Source organism: Strix aluco, chromosome 21 (assembly GCF_031877795.1).
Source record: "Strix aluco isolate bStrAlu1 chromosome 21, bStrAlu1.hap1, whole genome shotgun sequence".
Lineage (NCBI taxonomy): Eukaryota > Metazoa > Chordata > Aves > Strigiformes > Strigidae > Strix > Strix aluco.
The window spans coordinates 3,340,678-3,361,577 of NC_133951.1; the positions used below are offsets into that span (position 1 = coordinate 3,340,678).

Below are 20,900 nucleotides of genomic sequence, written 5' to 3' on the forward strand. Positions count from 1 at the left end.
GCAGTTGGGTGGATGAGAGGGAAACTCCAGAAAAAGCTCAGGAGAGAGGGGTCCCCTTGGTGTGCACAGCCCTTACCAGACACTAAAGCATCCACAGTGGGGAGAGCCCCTCAATACCCCAAGTGCCTGTGAAAAATTGTAATGAGAGCTCCTGGGGCACAAATCCAGGCCACTGATTTGCGATGTTCTGAGAAGTCTATGTCTAACTGGAAAATGCCTCTTTTTCTACCAGAAAAAAAGCCTTTTCATTTTAGTATGCTTAAAATCAGAACAGGGCACATGAATGAGCAGGACTGGACTTTGTTTTAATGTTCAAGACCTGAGGGCCTGGAGGACTTTTCACTCTTGAGAACTGATCTGAAGCAGGAAATTATCTCAACAGTTTGAAAATATTTATGGGGAAAGTAAATTATTCCTTTTCTTTCCTCTGTCTTGGAGATATGCAAAGGTCTGGCTACACAAATGAATTTAGCAACTTTTGTTCTTAGTCTGAGACTTGTGATGGAGAACTGGGTTTTAGTCTGTTTGTTGGGTTGTTTTTAATAGGGTGCAAATTCCCCTCTATTGTGTCAAACCCTGCCACTTCTGAAAAACCACAGTCCAAACCTGCCCTTCAGGATTGCTCATGGATGTATTTCTGCTGAAAGACCAAACCCAAACCACAGTTTTGAAGGTGGTCGGCCCTGAATTTAGCCTGTAAAACTCCTCTCGGGCACCATGATTGCAGGGATCTGATTTTTCAGAAATGCAGAGCTCCTGTCAGGGAGTCAGCACTGTCAAAATTTTCCTAATAAGCTAGGTCATCCAAATGTCTAACATGGATTTGGGACTCTGTGAGCTGTATCTGCCCTCTGAAGTTGCTGGGGGTTTCCATGGTTCAATGGAGAGCTCAGGGTTCTTCAGGGGGTCTCTGGCTGAGATGCCTCCATCACATGTCTTGGCTCCCCGGAGTCAGCAGAGCATTTCACCCCAACTTCTGTGAGCCCCACACAGTGCTGGCAGTTTTTGCCATGGATTTTACCCTTTCTGCATGCTTTTTCAGTTCATCCCTTTGTGGGGCTGTTCCTCTCTCCTGTGCTGAAAGTGATGGAGGTCTCCCATTGCAGCGGAGATGTATCTCTAAACCAGCTCACCTGGTGTTGTCCTTCTCCTGGGAGGTGGCGCTTCGGGTCCTGGTTTTACTCAGTTGGGTGGAAGAAGCAACTGGTGGGTGCTTCTGTGGGAGAGCGTCCGCGGGAGCGTGACACGTGGGGCATGGCCGGGGCCCTGGCTGCATCTCCTGCGGGAGCGGGTGCTCCTGCCTGGCCTGGGGATGCCAAGTGGAGCCAAGTCCATGGTCTGTGCATTTCCAGGTGTCTTCCCAGTCTGTCGGAAGATATGTTAAATGCCCCTTCCTCACCTCCCTTTCCCTAAACTGGGTCTGTTTCAAATTTGCCTTTAAATGCAAGTTAGTCTCTACTGATTCAACAAAGTCCAAAAGATGCTCCTGGAAGAGAGAGAAACTTTGTTGAAAAGGGCTCTGGAAGTGCCGATGTGGCTTTTTGGAGGGGAACAGGGGGCCCAGGCTGAGAAGCACCTCCCCTCCCTTGGCAGTGCCGTGGGGCTGCCCAGCCCAGCGGCCCCAAGAGTGTGGGCTTGCAGGGAGTCAAATCATGCAGCAAAACATGCCTGGGTGGGAGCAATATGTGAAATTATTGACTTCCTTGGAGCTTGAAGACAGCTGCAGCTTAAAGAAATTTTTGGCATGGAGGTGATTTTGCTCTGATCTTATCACCAGGCACAGACAAACCTCGCTCTCTTTCTTCTTTTTTTCCTCTCTTTTTTTTTTTTTTAATTTTTTTATTTCTTTATTTTTTTGTTAATGACCAAACTTCTGGAGCCAACTTCTGGAGACTGTAGCAGACCAGAGACCCCTGGTATGTGCACTTCATCTGGGACATGGATGGCAGAGTCTCCTTGCCCACGGCAATGCTCCTTGGTGCTCTGCCAGCCCCCAGGAAGGGGGGGTCTCCTACCAGTCCTTTATGCTTTCTCTGAGCATCCAGGTTTTGATCCCAGACTGCCTAAAATATATTCCACTGAAAGCAAATATTTGTTCAGATGCTGCTGTATTGCGGGAGGTGGCTCTGTTTGTAAGCCAGAGAGAGGAGAAAGTCAGTGATGAGTTTCTGGAAAGACCAGACAGCAGGATTTTACCCTTGTCCCAGTTAATTTGCACCAAAATGGAGAACCAGCCCCCATACTGGAGCACTTCCAGGGGCAGATACACAGAGGAGCAAAAAGTATGACCCCTTCAGATCACCAGTGGCTACGAATATGAAACTGGAATGTGATATTTGTTGTCCCTAAATGTGTGCCTCGGTGTGTGGCATCATCCCCATGCACTGCGTGGAGGTGGTGGAGCTGCCCTGGGCTGGGGGAAAGGGCTGTGCATGGCTCTAACATTTGGTTTGTTCCTCGCTGATGGCTCACATAGATCAGACTTAATTAGAAAATCCTTGGAACTGGAAGGCACGCGTGGAAGGGAGAGCAGGGTGAAGGCTGGCACACAGAGCCCCATCTGGCTTGAAACAATTAGAAAGTGTCTCAATCGCTGGGTTTGCCACAGGAATATTCCACTGCTGCGATGCAGCAAACTCTTCCCACTCCGGCTCGCACAGAAGCAGCTGCTTAATTTGACATAGCTGCTCATATGTCATTAAAATCGTGGATGTTTAAAAGCTGGCATAGCCAGGTAGATGTCTTCTGTTGAGCTCAAGTCTTCATTAAAAAAAATAAATCACTCCTTTTCCATGTTTTCACACTACACACTCAGAACAGTTTAAGTGTAATAATCATGTCCCTTCTCTGCTTTGGGACCCTTCCAGCCCAAGCGGGTGAATGGTGCAACTCTGCCCCGGGTCCTGGAGGTGCCATGGAGGTGGTGGCACTGGGTGGCAGTGGCACTCAAGCCTCCTGCACTGACCCGTGACACTTCCACGCAGTGACCCGTGTGCGTGGGACAGTTTAAAGCTGCATTTCTATAAACTTTCTCCGACTGCTTTGTGTGTGCCTGGGGGTTGCTGATGACAAGTTTTAGATGTAGAAACCATAAATCAGTGCTTAGCACTTGGAATAATATCGATATAAAGAATTATGGGGCCTTGGGGAAGGGGGTGACTAAGGCATAACCACTAACAAATGCAGTATAGAAATACAGCTAGAAAATTGTTCTCACAGCAGTGGAAGAGCATGCCCTATGGAGAAGATAAAGTCTGTGTTTGGTAGATCAGTGCCTTGGAAGTTTGGATTTTCTCCAGTGATGTGATTTCTCAGAGGTGACCAAGCCTTGATACAAGAACTCGCTCCAAGCCCTGCCAGCACTATGAGTTGGCTCAACTCTCGTCTAAACTGTAGCTCCAGCTGGTCTTCAAAGAGGAAGAAAAGGAGAAAAGGAAGAGAAGGAAATTTGATAATTAAGGACAACTCCCTGGGGGGAATTCATAGAAAGTATTGCCTTGGTCTTTGCCTTGTGAAACCACAAATGAGCTGGACTAGAGATGGGCATCAAAGTGAAGTTGCTCTGGGGAGAGGAGCATCTCTCTTAGGATGCACTTCACCGCCTCCTAAGGTGGACACTAAGGGTAGATCTCCTGCACGGATGTCCAGCAGTGACAGGGTCCCTACAGTAACGGGAGGGAGCCTGTGGGAGCTGGTATTCGCTGCAGACAAGGAAAGGCTGGGGACAGGAGCCCTGCCCGGAGCCACCACTGGTGGCCCTGCTGCCCCAGGGAGCCCTGATTTAGGGGTTTTAGCCAGACCATGCCTATGGCTTTGGGATGTGTTAGTTGTGAGCTTGCCTACCCCCACCTAGCTGTGTTTTGGGGACCGTGGTGGCAGGGGACATCTCTGAGGCCGGAGGGGTGCTGACCACAACTGAAACCCGCAGAGATGCACCATGACCGGGCTGATATTCCTGCCCGACGCTGGGACATGGCCCATGGGACAGCAATACATTGGTGCAGTGAGCTCATACTCAGACTCTGCTGTCTAATGTGGGTTTTATCTCGGCTGCCTCCTGCACCCCAACTTCTCAGTGGGGCTCCGGGCAGCAAGAAGAGGTTACATCTGCCCTGGCTCCAGCCCTGTGGAAATGAGCTCTCTGCTTTAAGCTGGTCACGCAGCTCCCTCTATAGTCAGTGGAGAGAGACGGGGGACTCGTCCCACTGTCCCTGTCACCAGGGGCTCTGCTCTCCTCTTCAGGCAGCACAAGGGGCCAAAGGGGTTCAGCTGCGTTAGTCCCCCCCGACTAAATGCCTGCAGCTGGGTGGGAAGAAAACCTGCATCTGCACCCATGAAATAATGGACCAGAGGCTGAGCTCACAGGGACAGCATTCATCTTCTCTCTGCTTGAACCCCAACTCTTCAGAAAGCAAATGTCAAAGTCTTGAGGGTACAAGCCAGGATGGGCAGGTAGGCTGGGAGTGCTTTTTTTTTTTTTTTTTTCTCATGAGCCATTAAATAATTCTCCAATGCGGATGGAAAAGTCTGCCAGGCTAGGCATGGGTGTGGGGCTGCAACAGCACGGGGGAGGTAGGCAATCCCATTTTTTACCAAAACATTGAGTCCTAGTGAATGTGACCTCTCCAGGTGCCAAATCCTGCCCCTCTGCAAGGGGTTTACACTGGCAGCCTCAGCACAAGTGCATTCATAACGCGTATCATTTGTCATCTTTTCATCAAAAAGTGTGTAAATCCTTTCCCTGAAGTGCAGAGCTGTTTTACAGCCAGGCTATAAAACCCTGCAGAGTCTCTGCTCCAATAGAATGACATTAGTGCCAATAATCTGGCAAATATCAGGAGTGAATTTAATCAAAAGAACTAACACCAGGGCCCTGATTTACAGCAGCCCACGACAGAGCGGAGCGGACGGAGGTTTGCAGGACCCAGATGTGGAATGTCACTTGCAACATCATTTGGAGCAGAGGGAAAGCAGAAGGAACGGGAAGCAGGGCTTCAGCGTTTTGGGAGCTCTTCATGCTCTCACAGAAATCAGTGAGAAAAGAGGAACATTTTGTCCTTGTTCTGAGTTTTAAAAGAGGAACATGCAAAATTTCTTATAGCTGGGATTTGTTGTTTCTTGGGACAGCCCTCACACCTAACGGGTGTGCGCAGGACCAGGGTTTTGATGTATCTGCCAGAGCAAAGGGCATCCTACTCCAGTGCCCCTGGGGATGAGCCCAGCCATCCCCCACGGTGGAGGACTGGCACTACCGCCAGACTTGTCCAGCCTGAGAGTCCCCGTCCAGGGCCACGCAGAGATCAGTTGTGCGGTCTGACCTCAAAACGCCGGGGGAGCCCGAGCCCTCGCTTGAGTAACTGGTGTCCCTGGGTTTGCCTGACCACCCACCCACAGCAGCCACGGTCGTCCGTCAGCTCCCGGCTCCAGCCTGGCAGGCTCTGGCGCGCACCCAGCGTTGCCACTTCATGCAATATCCCTGCTCCATCTGTCATCAATTCCTTTGCATGTGGTTTGCAGGCTTCATGCCATGCTCTGCCTGTTGCGTGGCTCTGCGACGGGGCATCTCTGATCACTGCAACTTTTTTGCTTTTATCGTTTTTGCAAGAAAACAGTCGGAAGCAAATGCAGAGGCAAGGAACATGGCATGGCTGCGTCACTTTTAACCATCAGTGTAAAAGTCATCCTTAAAGCCCAATTTATGCCCTTCACCTGACAATTTCAGATCATTAAAGAAATCTTTTAATTAAACATTATTATAGGTTTGGCTGTTAGAAAACCAACCAGCCCTCTGCCCAGGCAGAAGGGCATTGCCCTGCTCCACTTTCTGCTCACCTTTTGCTGCCTGAGCCTCTCACCATGCCCTGCAACACGTGCAAAAGTTTGTGGCATTTTCCTTTTCTCCAAGTTAAAAAAAAGTAGTCACTGTGCAAACATTTCTGCAACGTGATATTTTTGCATAAATACCCAAACCAACCATTTAAAACAATGCAACTCATGCCTCTGTAATTTTCTGACCTTAGATGCATTATGGATGGAGGTACATAACCTAGTGCATAGGATGGAGCGAGAGATGAAAAACACAAGTGAGAGGAAAGGCAGTTTAGCTGGACATGTCTGTTAGGCTGAATTAATGAAATCGAATTAATACAAAAATCTCTGCAGCAGCTCTTTCATGGAACATTTGCTGTGAGTTCGCCTGAGCTCACGCTCGCTTGCCAGGGTGGTTAAGTGTGCTGCATGCTTCCTTGGCAGCTCTCTATCGGCTCACAAGGCACCAGTGCTCTATTATATGCATTTGTTTAAATGTGTTACATGTAGGACATGAATGGAGCAATGCGGTGGTTGAAAGAATCAAGTCTTACAGAGAAAACACAATCTGCTGGGTGAGATGAGATGTCAGGCAGTTGTGAGGGAGATGGCAGATGCTACAGGATGGTTAATTCCCTAATTCTAAACACATTCGGTCTAGATGAGACTCTGGGAGAGCTTTGCCCATCGGCAGATGGCTTGGTGAGATGATAAATTAATATTGTTATCAATGGAGAAATGACTGAAGTTGTTAGATGGTAGGGTTTGTTTTTCAAAAATGCCTGTTTTCAACAATTATTTCAGAACAGTCTCTGAATCAGGGAAGAAAAATAGAGGGAACATAAAATCCCTTGTGTCATAAACAGAGCTCAGGAAAACGAGTTTTCAAAGGAATGCCTTTGCTGTAGGAAACTTCATTTCGCCCGCTTTTGTATAGGACGATGGATTACGCCAACAATAAACCATTCCAACTACTGTGAAATTGTGCTAATAGCCTGCGAGTCGGGGAGCTGTTCATGCACCAGCATATTTATTACATACCTTTGTATCTGTTAGCTCCAATAGCCACATTTTTGTTATAAACCGTGGGGGGTTGGAGAAGTATTTAAATTTGGCGATCTCAGATTTCAAGAGCAGGAGCGGTTCGGGAAGGCAGGGGGATGAGAAAACGACAATTACAAAGAGCATTTAATGGAGTGAATGACCCAGAGACTGGGAAATTCAGCCTTAAAACATTGCGGAGTCCCTCGTGAAGGCCAGAGAGCATCTTCCTGGGTGCTCGCTTGGGGAAACTGAGGCACAGCATAGCTCTGAGATTTCCCACCTGCCACCTGGTTGTGCTTTTTGGGTAGTACCCCAGTGCTATCAGCTACAGAGAGCAGCGCAAGAGTGAGGGGCCAGGGACCAGCAAGAATAAATGGGCAGGAGAGGGGGAGCAGGCTGCCTGGATGGGGAGGAGAGCTAGGAAAAGCAGGAGTGAGGAAGGTCCTGGGAAATGTCAAGGTCAATGAGACAGAGGGGGTTAAGCGTGGCCATCACTGCCAACACAGGGCAGGGACTGCATTCCCCGGGAGGTAAAATCTGGAGATGGACAGGGGATGGGACTTGCCCTACCCTCTAGCTGAGCATCCCCTCCCTGCTCCGTGCTCCCTGTGCTGATCCCAGAGGACTGGAATCCCTATGGATGCACAGTGACCCCGTGGAAAGACCACTCCTCTCCCCCAAATCCCACCACATCCCCAGGAGCCTCCATGTGGGGGAGGCAGCCAGGATATATCAGAGCCCTGGGAAGGAGTTAACTGTGCTCGGGGAGGGGTGTGAATCCCCCCCACTGCCCCAGCACCCCAAAACCCTTTCTGGGGAGCAGGAAGGTAAATGAAAATCAGGCTCTGGGCATCAGCAAGTGCCTCTGTGAGCACGCCGCTGCCCGGGGGTGATGGATGCCCGCCTGCATCACTGCCCAGCCCCACTCAAGGAGAGCCCACGCCTTCACAATTTCCCTTTGTTTGCCTCAACCTAACGCGCTATTACTTCAGCTGCGACCCGGCCATGAAAGCAGAAATATGAACTTTATTACGACACATATCCGCTCGGGACCGGGGGGCAAGGCGCAGCTGCGCGCCGCAGGCAGCTCGCTGCCAGAGTGGGGGTCCAGCCAGGATGCTGGGTGTTGGGGCTGGCGTGGAAGCATCTCAGCCCCCCTGCACCCCTGCCTTCTGGCTCCCCAGACCCCGAAAAGACAGGTCCTCTCCCTGCCAGAGCCACGGGCTGGGTTCACATCCCACGAGCCCGCGCGTCGGCTGAAGCTGTAGCTTGTTAGCAGCCTCAGCACAGGGCGGGTCGAAAACGTCTCGTTGAAATAGTTTTTACAAGGTGAAAAAAGGGGGAGTAGGGCCGTCTAAAGAAGTGATTTCTTTTTCTGCTTTGGCAAAAAGTGTCTGTTTTCAGTGGAAAAAAAAAAACAAAACATGAAGAAGCGTTTTCATTAAAAAATTGAAAATGTTGAAGACCCAAAGCTTTCCAGCCAAAAATACCCGGCTCGGGCCAAAAAGCTTTCCGTTTCTTGTTGAAACAAATCTTTAGAGAGAAAAGAGCTGAAGCTTTCTGCAGGAAACCCCAGCATCTTCTAATCTGGCTTCTTAATGTTTGCTTGATTCCTTTAGCTGTGTCTCAGGTTCAGGATTTATATCTCTTCCAGCAGACAGCTGAGAGTTAAAAAAGTTCATTTGTAGGATTTGCTCTTATTGCTTCTCCCACCCCAGCTGAAGCCCCGCTCGCCTTCACATCCACCGCCGAAGAGGAAACCTCAAAAAACTCCATTTGCTGAGCTCAAAATAAAATTGTTTCCCGTTTGTTTTACTGTTCTCACCTCATCCCGAGGAGGGAAATATTTTGTGCATGGACTAAGCACTGCCTGTGCCCCGAGCAGTGCTGGGGGCGAGGGTGGAGGGTGGGAGCAGGAGAGAGGGTTTGGAGGAGGCTGAATTACAGAAACTAAGTCTAAACCTGTATCTGGGGTTTTGTGCAACTCTGCCCTTACATATGTGATGACCAAGTTAGCTGTGGCTATCGGAGCAGATGAAGCATGATTTATAAGTGCTAAAACTTGAAATAATTTAAAGTCATCCTTAGTAGTGAGGACTTTTTGTATTTTGGTGGCTTTGTCCTCACCGGGAGGTTGGGGAGACCAAGGAGAGGTGACAGAAGGGAACGTAGGGGCAAGAAAAGTAATTTCAAGGTCTTGGTTTGGGAGAGAGAGGAGCAGCAGGAATTTGGTGAGAGCAAGAGCTGTGGAAGCAGCAGCAGCGGGAAGGGGTCAGAGGATAAGGAGCTGTGCGGTCCCAGCCATCCCACCCCCGACCCAGTACCTTTGCAGGCCTTGCGGTGGGAGATGGGCTTGCTGAGGTCCCGGTAGAAGCCCTCCTTGCAGTAGTGGCAGTGCCGCCCCGCAGTGTTGTGCCGGCAGTTCAGGCAGACGCCGCCGCTCTTGCGCCCTGACAGCTTGTAGAGCTCCATGTTGAAGCGGCACCGCCGGGCGTGGAGGTTGCAGTTACAGGCTGCGAGAGGCAAAGAGCGGAGACCGTCAGCATCTGCGCCAGCCACGGAGGTGCCAACCCTGGGGGAGCCCGTGTGCATGGCGCTGGACACCCTCGAGGTCCTGCCTGGGGAGCCCCACTGCAATGGGGGTGTCACAGGGTGGGATGCTCTGGTGGCACCTCCGGCTAAGGGAATCCAACTGCTAACCCACATCCCTCCTTGACCAGTGCTATGTGGTGACTCCAGCTTTTTGAAGGGGAAGCTGAGGTCACCAAGACCTCGTTTCACCATTGTGACTTGCAACAAATACGCCCTTTTGCCTCTCCCCGCTCTTAATGTGAATCACAGGCTGAGTGCAGGCTGAGCTGCGAGCACAGGGAGCCCATGCGTGGTTAGGAAATGGCAATGCACAACTCCCTGGATGCTCCTCCAGCTTTGTTGCAACAGCTTTGCCCAATGTGAGCGCTGCTCATCTCCCTTCTCACCTGCTCTTGCACTGTGGTGCTTCATACTGTGCTACAAATCCCCCCCCCAGCCTGTTGGGAAACCCCCTGCTTCCCAATACCCCGAGAGGCCTCCCTGTCTGCCCCCCGGGGGAAAGGGGGTTTCCAACATCACCTGCCTGACCTCAGTATGCTCACTCTGTGTGTTTGAGCTCCAAATATCATTTCAAGACCTTCCCAGCTACCTTCTGCTCTAGCTTTCCTTCCTGCACTTGGTACCCATAGCTCAAGGCTCTGTTATGCGTCTGCAGCCCTGAGCATGCTGATAAAATCTCACCTCTGCCTCCGCATCTCTCACCCTGCCACTGGGACAGGGCCAGCCTGACACCCAGTTAGTCAAATGCCAAAAAGTCCCCCTCTGATTTGATTGCATGTGCTGTGACTGAACCTGCCGGGAGATGTCCAATTTCTCCACCATATGCAGCCTAATGTCAACACAGGGACTATTTTAACAGGGGGCCTTCGCAAAGGACAACTTAAGGACTTCAAAAGCTCGACCCCTCGCCTGCCTCTCCCCAGAGCTGTCACAGGAACATCAAGAGGCAGTTGCTGGGGCTCTGTGCTTTGCCGAGAATTTTACAGCTTGTTTTCTTTTCCCTTTGCTTTTATTTGCTCTTCACCCCTGAACAATGCATCTGTGCAATGCCAACCCACAGCTGGGCCTCTCGGCTCGGCACGAAGGTGTCACGGCTCTGGGCTTGTCACCTTCCTTTAGAGCAGAGATGTCTTAATCCCTCATTCCTTCCTGTTTACCTTATGGTGCTTACCCAAGACAAAGACATGCTATATTTGCTTAATTATCAAATTTCAGCCCAGAAAATTACAGTGCAGTTCCGGATTATTTATCAGGAACAATCCCCAGCTAACTCATGACATGAAAGCAAAGGGGAGAGCAAAATCCTCCGGACACGTCCAACCAGCGGGATGGAGATTGTTCTCTCCGTGCTTTGCCATCTGAATTCTTCTGGCTGACATGGTGAGGCCCAACCTCACGTCCCACCAAACGCTGGCAGAGCAGGAGAAGCAGCCACCAACGTGCTAATGGTGAGAAGAGTGGCCCGAGAGCAGTTTACCAGCCGTGAGAAAGTGAGATTCCTGACACCAAGTGGGGCCACGACTTTGAACTGCGGTTTGCCTCTCCTTAGATGAGCCCACCAGCCTGTGGGTGCATTTGTCATCTCCCAAAACAGGACACGACCATCAAGGAGACCGGAGACACAGCTCCTTCATGCGGAGGGAATTGTTGCTTTTTAGATCTGGCCAGTTTCACAGACACATTTGTGATACTACAAGCACACTTAAACGGCCTGTTTGCATCTAATAGAAGCGCGGGAGCACACACTTGGCACTTTCTTCATCCCCCCTTGTGAGTTTTTCCCTTTCCATCTTAATCTCAGGAAGAGCACTTTGTGCTTTGCTAGGAGCGCCCCAGCAGCCACTCAGCTATGGGTTCTCCTTTTCTCACGGCGTGCCACCTCGATGGCTCCGCTGCAGTCAGCGCTGTACAAATAGAGGGTTAGAGGTGATTCGTGCCCTGCAGAACTCATGAGCTAAGCTTTCGGGAAGGAGGTGGCATTGTTAAAGTCCCAATCCTTGTTTTACAGAGAGGCAACCGAGATGATGAGATTAAACCCTTTTACCAGGCATGCGGGAGGTACAGGGTTGAGGGCTGGTTCCTCGGCTCAGGGCAGAGCCTTCTCCCAGCCGTGGACTGGCTGAGAGGTGCAACAGGGCTGCAACATGAAGGATGTCCTCTTGGTGACAGCTTACCACCAAGGCAACACCTGTATCAACAGCACGGCCTCAGGACTCAGCTCAAGCAGAGGAAAAGAAGATTTAAGTCCCTCAGTCCGAGGGTCTGTCATCCCTGCTGTAGGCTGTGACCGTGCAGGCACGCCTCCATCATTCAAAGCCTCGAGATTCACTAGCAACCCTGCCTTTGGTGCTACAAACCGCAGGATTTAGTCCCTGTTGACCAACATGAGTAGACATTTCTCAAGGGGGTGGCATGGCCTCACAGAAGACCTAGTTCTTCCTTTAATCTGGCAGAAATGTGTGTTTTCCAAAGAGCATGAAAGCTCACCTCCTCCTAAAACTTGTATTTTAGAAGAGCTGGACTTGGTACTCAAGTATTTTGCAAGATTGCATTGACAAATGCCTTTTTAAAATTCAAAGCTGAGCCCACCCGAAGAGCGAGTGAAAATCTTCGCATTTCTTTGGGTTGCTTGATAAGCAGAAATGTTTTTACAAAGCCAGGAAAGAAGAGCTCCTGGGATTTTCTCAAGATCTTTGCAAATATTTCTGCTGGTCCCACCAGGGCAGAGCTGCGCGGGAATGTGGAGGAATAAGTGGAGTGTGCAGAGCTGCTCGCAGCCCTGCTCCTGGGATCTTCCAGGGATGGGAAAATCCAGTGTCTGGAGAAGGGAAGAAGCTGAACCTCACAAGAAGCTGCAAGGAATTCCCCAGAACGGCCGTCCCTGTCCTCGTCCGGAGAAAACAACATAAAGATTGTGCATTGTGATTTTATACCTCAGGGTATAAACCCTCCAGGAGGGAGTGAATGAGCTGGGAGAAGGTGTGGGCTGGTCAAGCTCCTCTCCATCTCCAGCATCCCTGCACTTGGCCTCCCTGCGAGCTCCACGCAAGCACCACAAGCAGCCAAGGAGTGATGGCCACCCCTCCACTGTAACTTTCCAGCTTTTTTGGCTCCATCGGCCTAAACTTATCTCTGTCCCCTCCTTCCACCTGCACTCCCAGGGCACTGAGGACATCCGCTGGGCACCGATTGCCTCCTAACTCCATGTACACGGGTGCTTTTCCATCATCCACCCCCTCCTGATCTACCTGTTTGTGCTGGCAGAAGGGGCCAAACTGACTCAAGGAGAATGGTTTTAATTGAAATTACTGTCTCCTGTGCTCACCCTAAGTGTGGGTCTTGAGTGGCCAGTGTTGTGCAACACTGGCCACCAGCCAGGGCTAGCTGGTAGATCCGTCTATAGCCTGATGTGTTTGCAGATGCCCAGTGGGAGAGTCTTGGTCTGACTGAAGGAAAATAGCTATCCTATTTTTTTCCTGACAGTAGCGCATAGGGATGGAAGAATTAGGGCAATGCAATAAATGACCCATCTAGGCGTCAAAGGCCTTGCTGGGGATGAGGCTGGGACACACTGCGATGGGATCCATCACACGGGTGCTACAGCCTTGGAGAAAATCGGCAGCGGGGGCCCAGAGAAGTGTGTGGCAATGCCTGGTCACACTGCTATCACTGGGAGCCAGATGTTAGGACCAGCAGGGACGCAGCAGCAGGTCATGATGCTTTTGGATCCTAGTTCCAAATCTGTGCATGATCCCCGGGCACCGCAGGCAGGGTGTGCGGCTCGCTCGGCCACATTTTCCCTGGATGGAGGCACTCAGGAAACGCAGCTCCCTCCCACCCTCTCCCTCAGCCCAACGGTTAATCCCCTGCTGTGTTAAAGCATTTTGCCTAGTTCCTAACATGAATTGGCCTGGCTTTAATTTCCAGCCAGTGCTTCTTGGTTTGAATTTCCCTGCCACAGTAAGTGGCTCTTTAGCAACCCATCTTTTCTTTCTATGAATGCCTTTGCTGGCTGTAATAAAAATCACTTCCCAATACTGGTATCACCTACACTCCCCATGCTTTGATTTTCACATGGGGAAGACACCCCTGCACAGGCTGCAGACCCAGCTATGGGCAAAACATGTGCCAGGTGCTGAGACCTCTCCGATGAAAGGTTTTGGCTCCGGTTGCTCGACTAAGCCCGGTGCTGATGTCTCCTGCTCTCTTCTTTCTCTTATTTTGCCAAGGACCTCACAAGCCTTTTGTTCACTGACTTTATTGTGCACAGATGTACAGTGCTTCATCAGTCTCTACCTGGGCCGCCAGGCTCCGATATGAATAACCAGATATCACTTAAATGCAGATGTTCAGAAAACTGGAGAAAGTCGGAACGGAAAAGAGGAAAAATGTAGTTTGGAGCTGGGTGAAGAAACTGCAGCACAGGCATTTCCACACTAAAAACAGTGACTTGGTCAAATGAATCCATCGAAGAAGGTCAAGGTGGACAGGATCTTCCATTTGGGAGAACGAAAGGAGATACACGAATGGGGGGCGCAGGCTGGAGCTGCGCAGTGAGAGCTATGGTTGTGGTCTTTTGTGCTGCTGCCGTGTCCCCCGGGCCCCGCGTCCCAGCGCCCTGTGTCTCCCAGGACGCATTCCTCTCCACAGTTTTCATTCAGCAATGACAATGCTGCCCTTTCAAAAGACCCCACCCTTCCAAAACTTATATTTTGGCAATTTTAAAAATGCAAATTACTTTTTAAACAAACAAAAACCCCAAAACATTTTGTTTTAATTTTTGCAAACAATAATTCAGGGGAGGGGGGAAGGGAAAAGGGAGGATAGAAGAACCCAGGGGCTGAAAGTAATCTCTAAATTTTACTTGAATTTATGAATAGTCTCATTCTCCTTAAAATTGTCCCTTTCCCAGATAAGTTTTTTTGCCAGAAAATTGCTAGCTCAGCCCGAGCCATTATTTCTCATCTGCAGGAACAAGCCTCGCGTGCATTGTCCCAGCCGCTGAGAAGGGCACCCTGCCGATGCCCATCTGTGGAGGGCCTTTGCTCCCAGGGGACCCCTGGAGATTTCTTCAGGGATATTATTTTTGAGGGCCATAATGGTCAAGCAAACAGCCAAGTCAAAGAGAGGGGACAATGGAGAGACCTGTCTGCTTGCTGGACTGGGAGGTAGAGAGAAATGCAGACAGTGGGAGGGTGTCCCTGGTCCCCTAGAGCATCGTGTCCCTTCAAGCCTGCTGCCAGCTGGTTTGAGGTTTTGGAGCTGCTGGATGAGCTCCTGCACCGCTGCATGTCACCAGACCCCTCTGGTCTAGCACGGGCTGCGGTGTGTTGGGCTGTGGGGCTGTGCCCAGTGAATGATACCGGGTGGATGTCCCCTGGGGGGCATGGATGCTACCTGACCTGGGGAGGGACTTTCTGTCCATGCTTGCTGCGTCAAAATGGCAAAGCATGGATGAACACCAGCAGCGGCGGCGGTGAAGTCCTGTACAGTACAGCCTCTGCACGCGGCCCCAGGAGCTTGGAGCCGTAGGGACTGAGCAGCCAGATCCAGCTCTGTTTGCAGGGCAGGCGGCCCCGTGCCGTCCCGTGTGGCTCGCTGCCACCCACCACAGACCCAGTTGGCCAACACTAAACAAAAACGTTTGCTCAGGAAAATTCATTTGCGTGCGCTGTTAAGTCTGAGTAAGGAGGAGGATCGGAAATTGGTTTGGTTTGCTCAAGCTAATCCACCGAGGGGGAAATCCATCGGGGTGTTGTGGCTGCAAGGGGGAGACACAGGGTCTGCGCCAGGCCCCAGGTTTCCCCGACAGTCAGAGCAAAAAGACGGAGAAAAGCGTGTGGACGCACCACAAAATATGCAGCTATGGCTGGCATCGCCCACGAAACAGGAGCCACAAACCTGGCTTACAGCAAAAGTAAGTGTGCACTGGTGATGGGGGAAGGAAAGTCCCATCCTTGCTGATGCATCCCAGAGACCCCCCACTGCTGGGGCTGAAGACTTTCTGGGCAGTGCTTTGCACTCTGACCTGCTCCCCGCAAGGCCAAATCCCTCTCACCCCTCTCCACCCATAAGAAACAACCCTAAGAGCAAGGAAAGACCAAACTGCAAATGTAGGCGAAGCAAGAGAGAGGGATCCTGTGGGGAAACATGCTGAGAAAATCTTCCCGGTGGCATAAAAAGGGGTTGGGGAACAGGAGACTTTTACATGCATGAAAAGCCTGAGGAATGGCAATTCTGCAGAAAAGTTGTAGACAAGATGGCATCAGAGTGACCCAAGACCTCCCTGGGGATGCTGCACACTCCAAGTGCCCTTCACTTCCCACTTTGCCCAGTTCCCAAACCCCTACATGCCCCAGGGAGCAGGAGGCCCTGGAGACGTCCCCCTGTCAACATTGGTTCTGCAAAGTACAACAACGCTCTGCAATACTGAGGCCCAAGTTGGTAACAGCAACATTTACGTCTGCCTGAGATTTCCAATTATAAGACCTTCATTTTCTTTTACATAAAAAAATGCCAAACACACTGGGCTGAAATGTTTGAGACCGGGTGTGTGACTCAGGCTGAATATTTCTGGAAAAGTTCCTGCTAAAATGATTCAACTGCTAATGAGAAACAAGGCTAGTGAAAAATACAGTGTTGTGCCAATGCTAACAAATTTGGGGATTTCTTTCCTTAAAGAAAATCTATTTCCCTTATATTTGAAGCCAAGGCTTAAAAAGAAAAACATTGCTCCCTGGTAGGGATGTGTCTTTTGCTGTCTCTAGGAAGAACTGCTCAAGCTCGGCTGAGTTTCTAACTCACTGAAGAATGGGGGACATGTTCGGTCATAGTTGATGGAGTTTTGCAGCTAAATTCCCTGAAGATCTTATTTTCACTGGCCAAACCAAGCTCAGAACCATGCCTGCAGAGCCAGGGCAGTAGATATTTGTCCTGCTGGTGGACTCTTGGGTGCTGAGTCCAGCAGTGCCAACCCGCATTTCTCCCTCCTGCCTTTGGTACAAGATCTACCTCCGTACATCAGACCCCCCCAGCAGCGACAGTCACCCACAGGCCCGTCAGCAGGAGGGGTGAACTTTCAGCAGATGCTGGGGAGTGGGTAGGAGAAGCAAATGCTAAACAGCAGAGCTTGATGGATTCAATCCATGAATGTGTTTTGGGGATTGCCCTCACCCCAGCAGACACTAGGGGTAAACCAGGCACATCCATGGTAAACCAGTTGTCCATCAGCACCTGTAGTCAGCTCAAATACTGGCCCTCAAAACTGGGCAGCAGAGAGCTTGGCAAAGCCGACAACCAGTATGTGGTCTCTGGCATCTGGTTTTGAGAACAGATACAGGGAGAAAGTGCAGAGCTGCTCATAGATCAAACCCAAAAGAGGAAAGAACAAGTCCCATCAGATCAGCTACCGAGGGTTACTTTGTCGACACTCACAATTATCAAATTTTCTCCAGTGCTGTGAGACCAAAGCTCTTCCCAATAGCACAAGATCCCTTTGGAGAGCACCCGGCAGCTGCTGCAAACCAGGCATGGTGGCTGCTTCTCCGTCCCTCTGCAGCCCCCCAACCACGGGAACTGGTTTCAACAGCAACAGACACTACTTGTGATTTAACCTGTGACGTGAACCTGACTGTGGTCTGATACATGTTTTTATTAATTTCAAGGAGGAAAATATTTTCATAACTGCTTCCACATTTATTAGTTCCAGACTGGACTGGAGCACTGAAATCTCACTAGGTATTTCCTGGCTGTCCACATGGTATTTCTGGCCCTGCAGGAAGTATCAGAGGAGCAAGAGCAAGGCTTATTCCTGGGAGATTTACAGCTTCGAGATGTTCAGATTATGAGCCAGATTTTAACAATCTCTGAGCAGTGGAGATCTCCCCATTGCTAGGCGGCACACGTGGCAAACAGCTGCTTGAAGCCATCAAGGCCCCACTGACTTGTGTATTCCTGACTTGAACCCTCAGGGACATCTCCAGTGACCTTCGATGGCTCCTTCAAAGCCACCAGGCAGTTGACTGTCTATCAGCAGGCAATAAGGATGGATGAAAAACCTGTGGGCCTGTTGTATTGCATTGAAATGTTGAGATTTGTGGCAGCCTCTCACCCAAGGCATTTTATCCCAAGACAAAAGCAGTCTTACTCAATACAGGATGCAAATCACAAAGCAAGCCTAGCCCTGGTGCAGCACACAGGGTTGTACACAGTGCCTGGAAATGGGCTGCAAATTGTCCTTGCTTTCTCCAGCCAGTGTGCTGGGAGGGGACATCGGCTGCTCTTCAACAGAGTCTGGAGTCTTCTTCCTTCTAGAGCACCTCTGAAAGCTGTCTGGATATGAGGGCTCCAACCTCATAGTCTACATCATGAGTTTGCCTCAGCAAGGACTGGAGGAACCATCTCTGAGGGCTGGACCTCATCTGGGGGCTGATCTGTGGCTGGGAAGGACATGGGCAGAGCATGTGCCAGGCTCTTCTGGCCTGCACTGAACCTGCCAGCACATTGAACCCCCATTCAGGTCCCAGCACAGCCAGTGAAGTGACGGCACTCACAGGCACATTCTAGGTGATCTAGCAAGAGCTCCGTTTTCTTCAGTAGCTGTGAGATTTGACCAGGAGATTTTCTCTGCAAATCAGGTATTGTGCAGGAAGTTTGCAGATAAGCTTCAGCCTGGAAAGAGCTTAATTAATTAATTTTTTTGAGAAAGGAAAAGTCAAGAAGTGAACACTTTATTTCAGTCTGGGAGATGACTCCAGGCTGTCATCAGCTTGCTTTATTTAATTGCACCATCCATATCCAGCCTCCTGAGATTGTAAATACTTTGAAATGAATTGTTTGCATCCTGCAATTCATCCAGATGCCATCCGAAGGCAGGAGCTAACAGGAGAGCTCACCCAACAACCTACAGGTTATCAGAGAAAGCACATGGCCACCCCCCCTCCGCCCACCCTAACCAAGCTCTGAGGTGCTCATTAAGTGTCGATGTTTATTTAGAGCCCAAGGGGAATCCACTTGGGAACAATTTATCCACTTAGGCTCTGGCCTTGTGGTTTCCCTCTTATCTGGTACAGATCTTAGCAGCAGCTTTCCTCTGACTGCTGCAGGGGTTGTGGTACTTTACAAAGAAGACCTTTCCCCTTTCCCTACTCTATGCCATGGTGGTGCTTACCTCCTACCTGTCCAGTCTACTAACCTCAATGGGCAGCTATGAACTGCTGCAGGTTGAGCAGATGCTTTTCAAAGTGCCAAAATCAGCATCCCAGTCCCCGAGTGCCTGGTCTCATCAATACTTTTCTCTTTCTGTAAAACCAGAGCCCTGCAGCTCAAAAAGGAGGGCTCATGGTGATGGGGATCTGAGCACTGCAAACCTCAAAGTGATGCTCCAGCCCTGACCAAGGGACAGGAGCCAGCACACCCAGTACACAGGCCATCACTGCCCCAGCCCAAGGCATCTTCCTTTAAGTTTTCTTACATTTCTGATGCAGGAGTTTATCAGCCACTTGAGGGTTAATGTCACAGCAGAAACAGATATTGAAAGAATTTGCACATTCAGAGCAAAGGTTACTCAAAATGCAAAAGGCCTGATAATGCAACCAACCCAGCAAAGAGTCAAAAGATTTTAAAATCTGTATTAAAACTGCTCAGCCTAAAAGGATCAGGGATACAAACAGTCTTAACTCTGCCCCAAGGAGTCAGGAAACTAAAGCAATGCAAAGCGGTTTTAAACTAGCTCAGGCTGTGATTCCTCCAGGGCAGACCCAGCTTAAAATGATGCCACTCATGTGCCCAGTCTCTGCCTCTCCGGTTGTGCTCATTCAACTGCCTGTGAGGTCAGGCTGTGCCGGGCTCTAGTTTAAAAACAAACAAAGCGTGTTCAGGAACGTGTTGTGTTTTTTTAACCCTACATCATTTCCCAATCTTGTCTGGAGCAGGGCCAGGGGAATTGTTAAACTGGCCCCAGCCAGACCTGCTACCAAAAGGACCCTGTGGCTGGGAGCTACGGGCTGCACCAGAGCCTGTCACGAAGCTGTACATAACCCATGGCTGGTCATCTCTCCCCAAACCCAGCAGCATCCCCTCCAAGGTGACGTGGAGTCAGGGTCCCTGTGCCAGAAACACCTCTATGAAGACCTGATCTTGCAGGATTTCCCCTTGCAGGATGAGTCGGCACCACTTTCTCCTGTGAATGACCCTTTTGTCCTTCCCCTGCCATCAGTTTGATGCTGCCTTCCCTCCTCTCTGCAGGGATTGCATCTCCTCATCACCCCAGGCAGTGCCAGTGGCTGCATCTGTGTATTTGCACTCCCCCAGACCCCCGTACCCCTGTGCCAGCAAGGAAAAGGGGACCCCTGCCTGAGAAGACAGCATCCTTCTCAGACCCGGGGAAGTACGATACCCTGCAGGCATCTCCCACGAGTGACCCATGGAGCTGCTGTGTTACAGCATGGACAAGAGCCCCAGCAAGAGGGACTCTCCACAGGGATGGTCCCCTCTGTCTTGTCCCACATTGTTTGGGAGATGGTGCTGCCTGTGCCTGCAGATGCTGCTCGAGCCCTAGCCTCACGCTGTGAGATGGAGCACAGGTTGACTTCGGGAGCACTTGCCACGGCCTCCTCCCCTTCCCCATGAATTACAAATCTTGGCTTGGCCACTTGACGTGCCAGACAGTAACACAAGCTTGACAGATGACAGCTCTCGGGAAGGGTTTTGGTTTCTCTCTGAGGCCAAGCTGGCTTAGGGGAGCAGTTGGCAGCTCAGTGCATTTGTTTCCACCCGGCAGAGCTGGGATGAGCATCTGTGATGCCGTGGAGAGGCTGGTCATGCAGGCTGTCTCCCCTCCATGCAGTGCAGCCCGGACTTGGCCACTTTGGCTCGGTGGCTCTTTCCCTGGTGAGGAGATGCTCCCCAGCACAGCGCTCCTTCCCAGCCCGGAGGCCAGACCAGGAGGGGCAGAAAAACTCATCTCTACCCATGCCATCCCCAACTACAAAGCCCTGACTATGTTGAAAAGGACACACAGGTCCAGACAAGAAACCGAAGCCCTGAGCCATTCTAAGCTGCCAGAGCTGAGATTGAGAGTCACATATTTTTTGAAAATGTTTTCCAACCCTGTTATATTAATTAATGCATTTCAATATAGATGAGTGCTTTGTAGGACTGGTTTCTTGCATCAGCCGTTGTGCAGTGAAGAACTAGCGTCTTGAAAAGCAGAGATCAAGCACCACTGGTCCAAAATAAGTCTTGTTCTTCCCTGCATGGTGGGTCTCTGTTTTTCTGGTAATGAGGTTCCTTAATCACTTCAGCCTGGTTTGGTTCACCAGCAACCAACCCTGAAAAGGGTACGAGCCCTGCAAATCTGCAAAGTGCTCTTCTGAGGCAGAAGTGTACATGGGAAACGTCATTCCAGGAGCCTGGGGCTAGACATCAACATAACACCTCCCTGTTATGCTAATAAA

At 50.5% G+C, this 20,900-nt stretch overlaps 1 protein-coding gene across 1 annotated transcript in view; it reads right to left on the reverse strand.

The window, feature by feature from the left end:
- The window catches only part of NTN1 (netrin 1), a 105,010-nt gene that overhangs the window by 41,305 nt on the left and 42,805 nt on the right, over positions 1 to 20,900 (reverse strand). Inside the window, exon 2 of the mRNA XM_074847104.1 lies at positions 9,177 to 9,365. Coding sequence (XP_074703205.1) covers positions 9,177 to 9,365 — 189 coding nt within the window. The remainder of the gene's footprint in view (positions 1 to 9,176; positions 9,366 to 20,900) is intronic.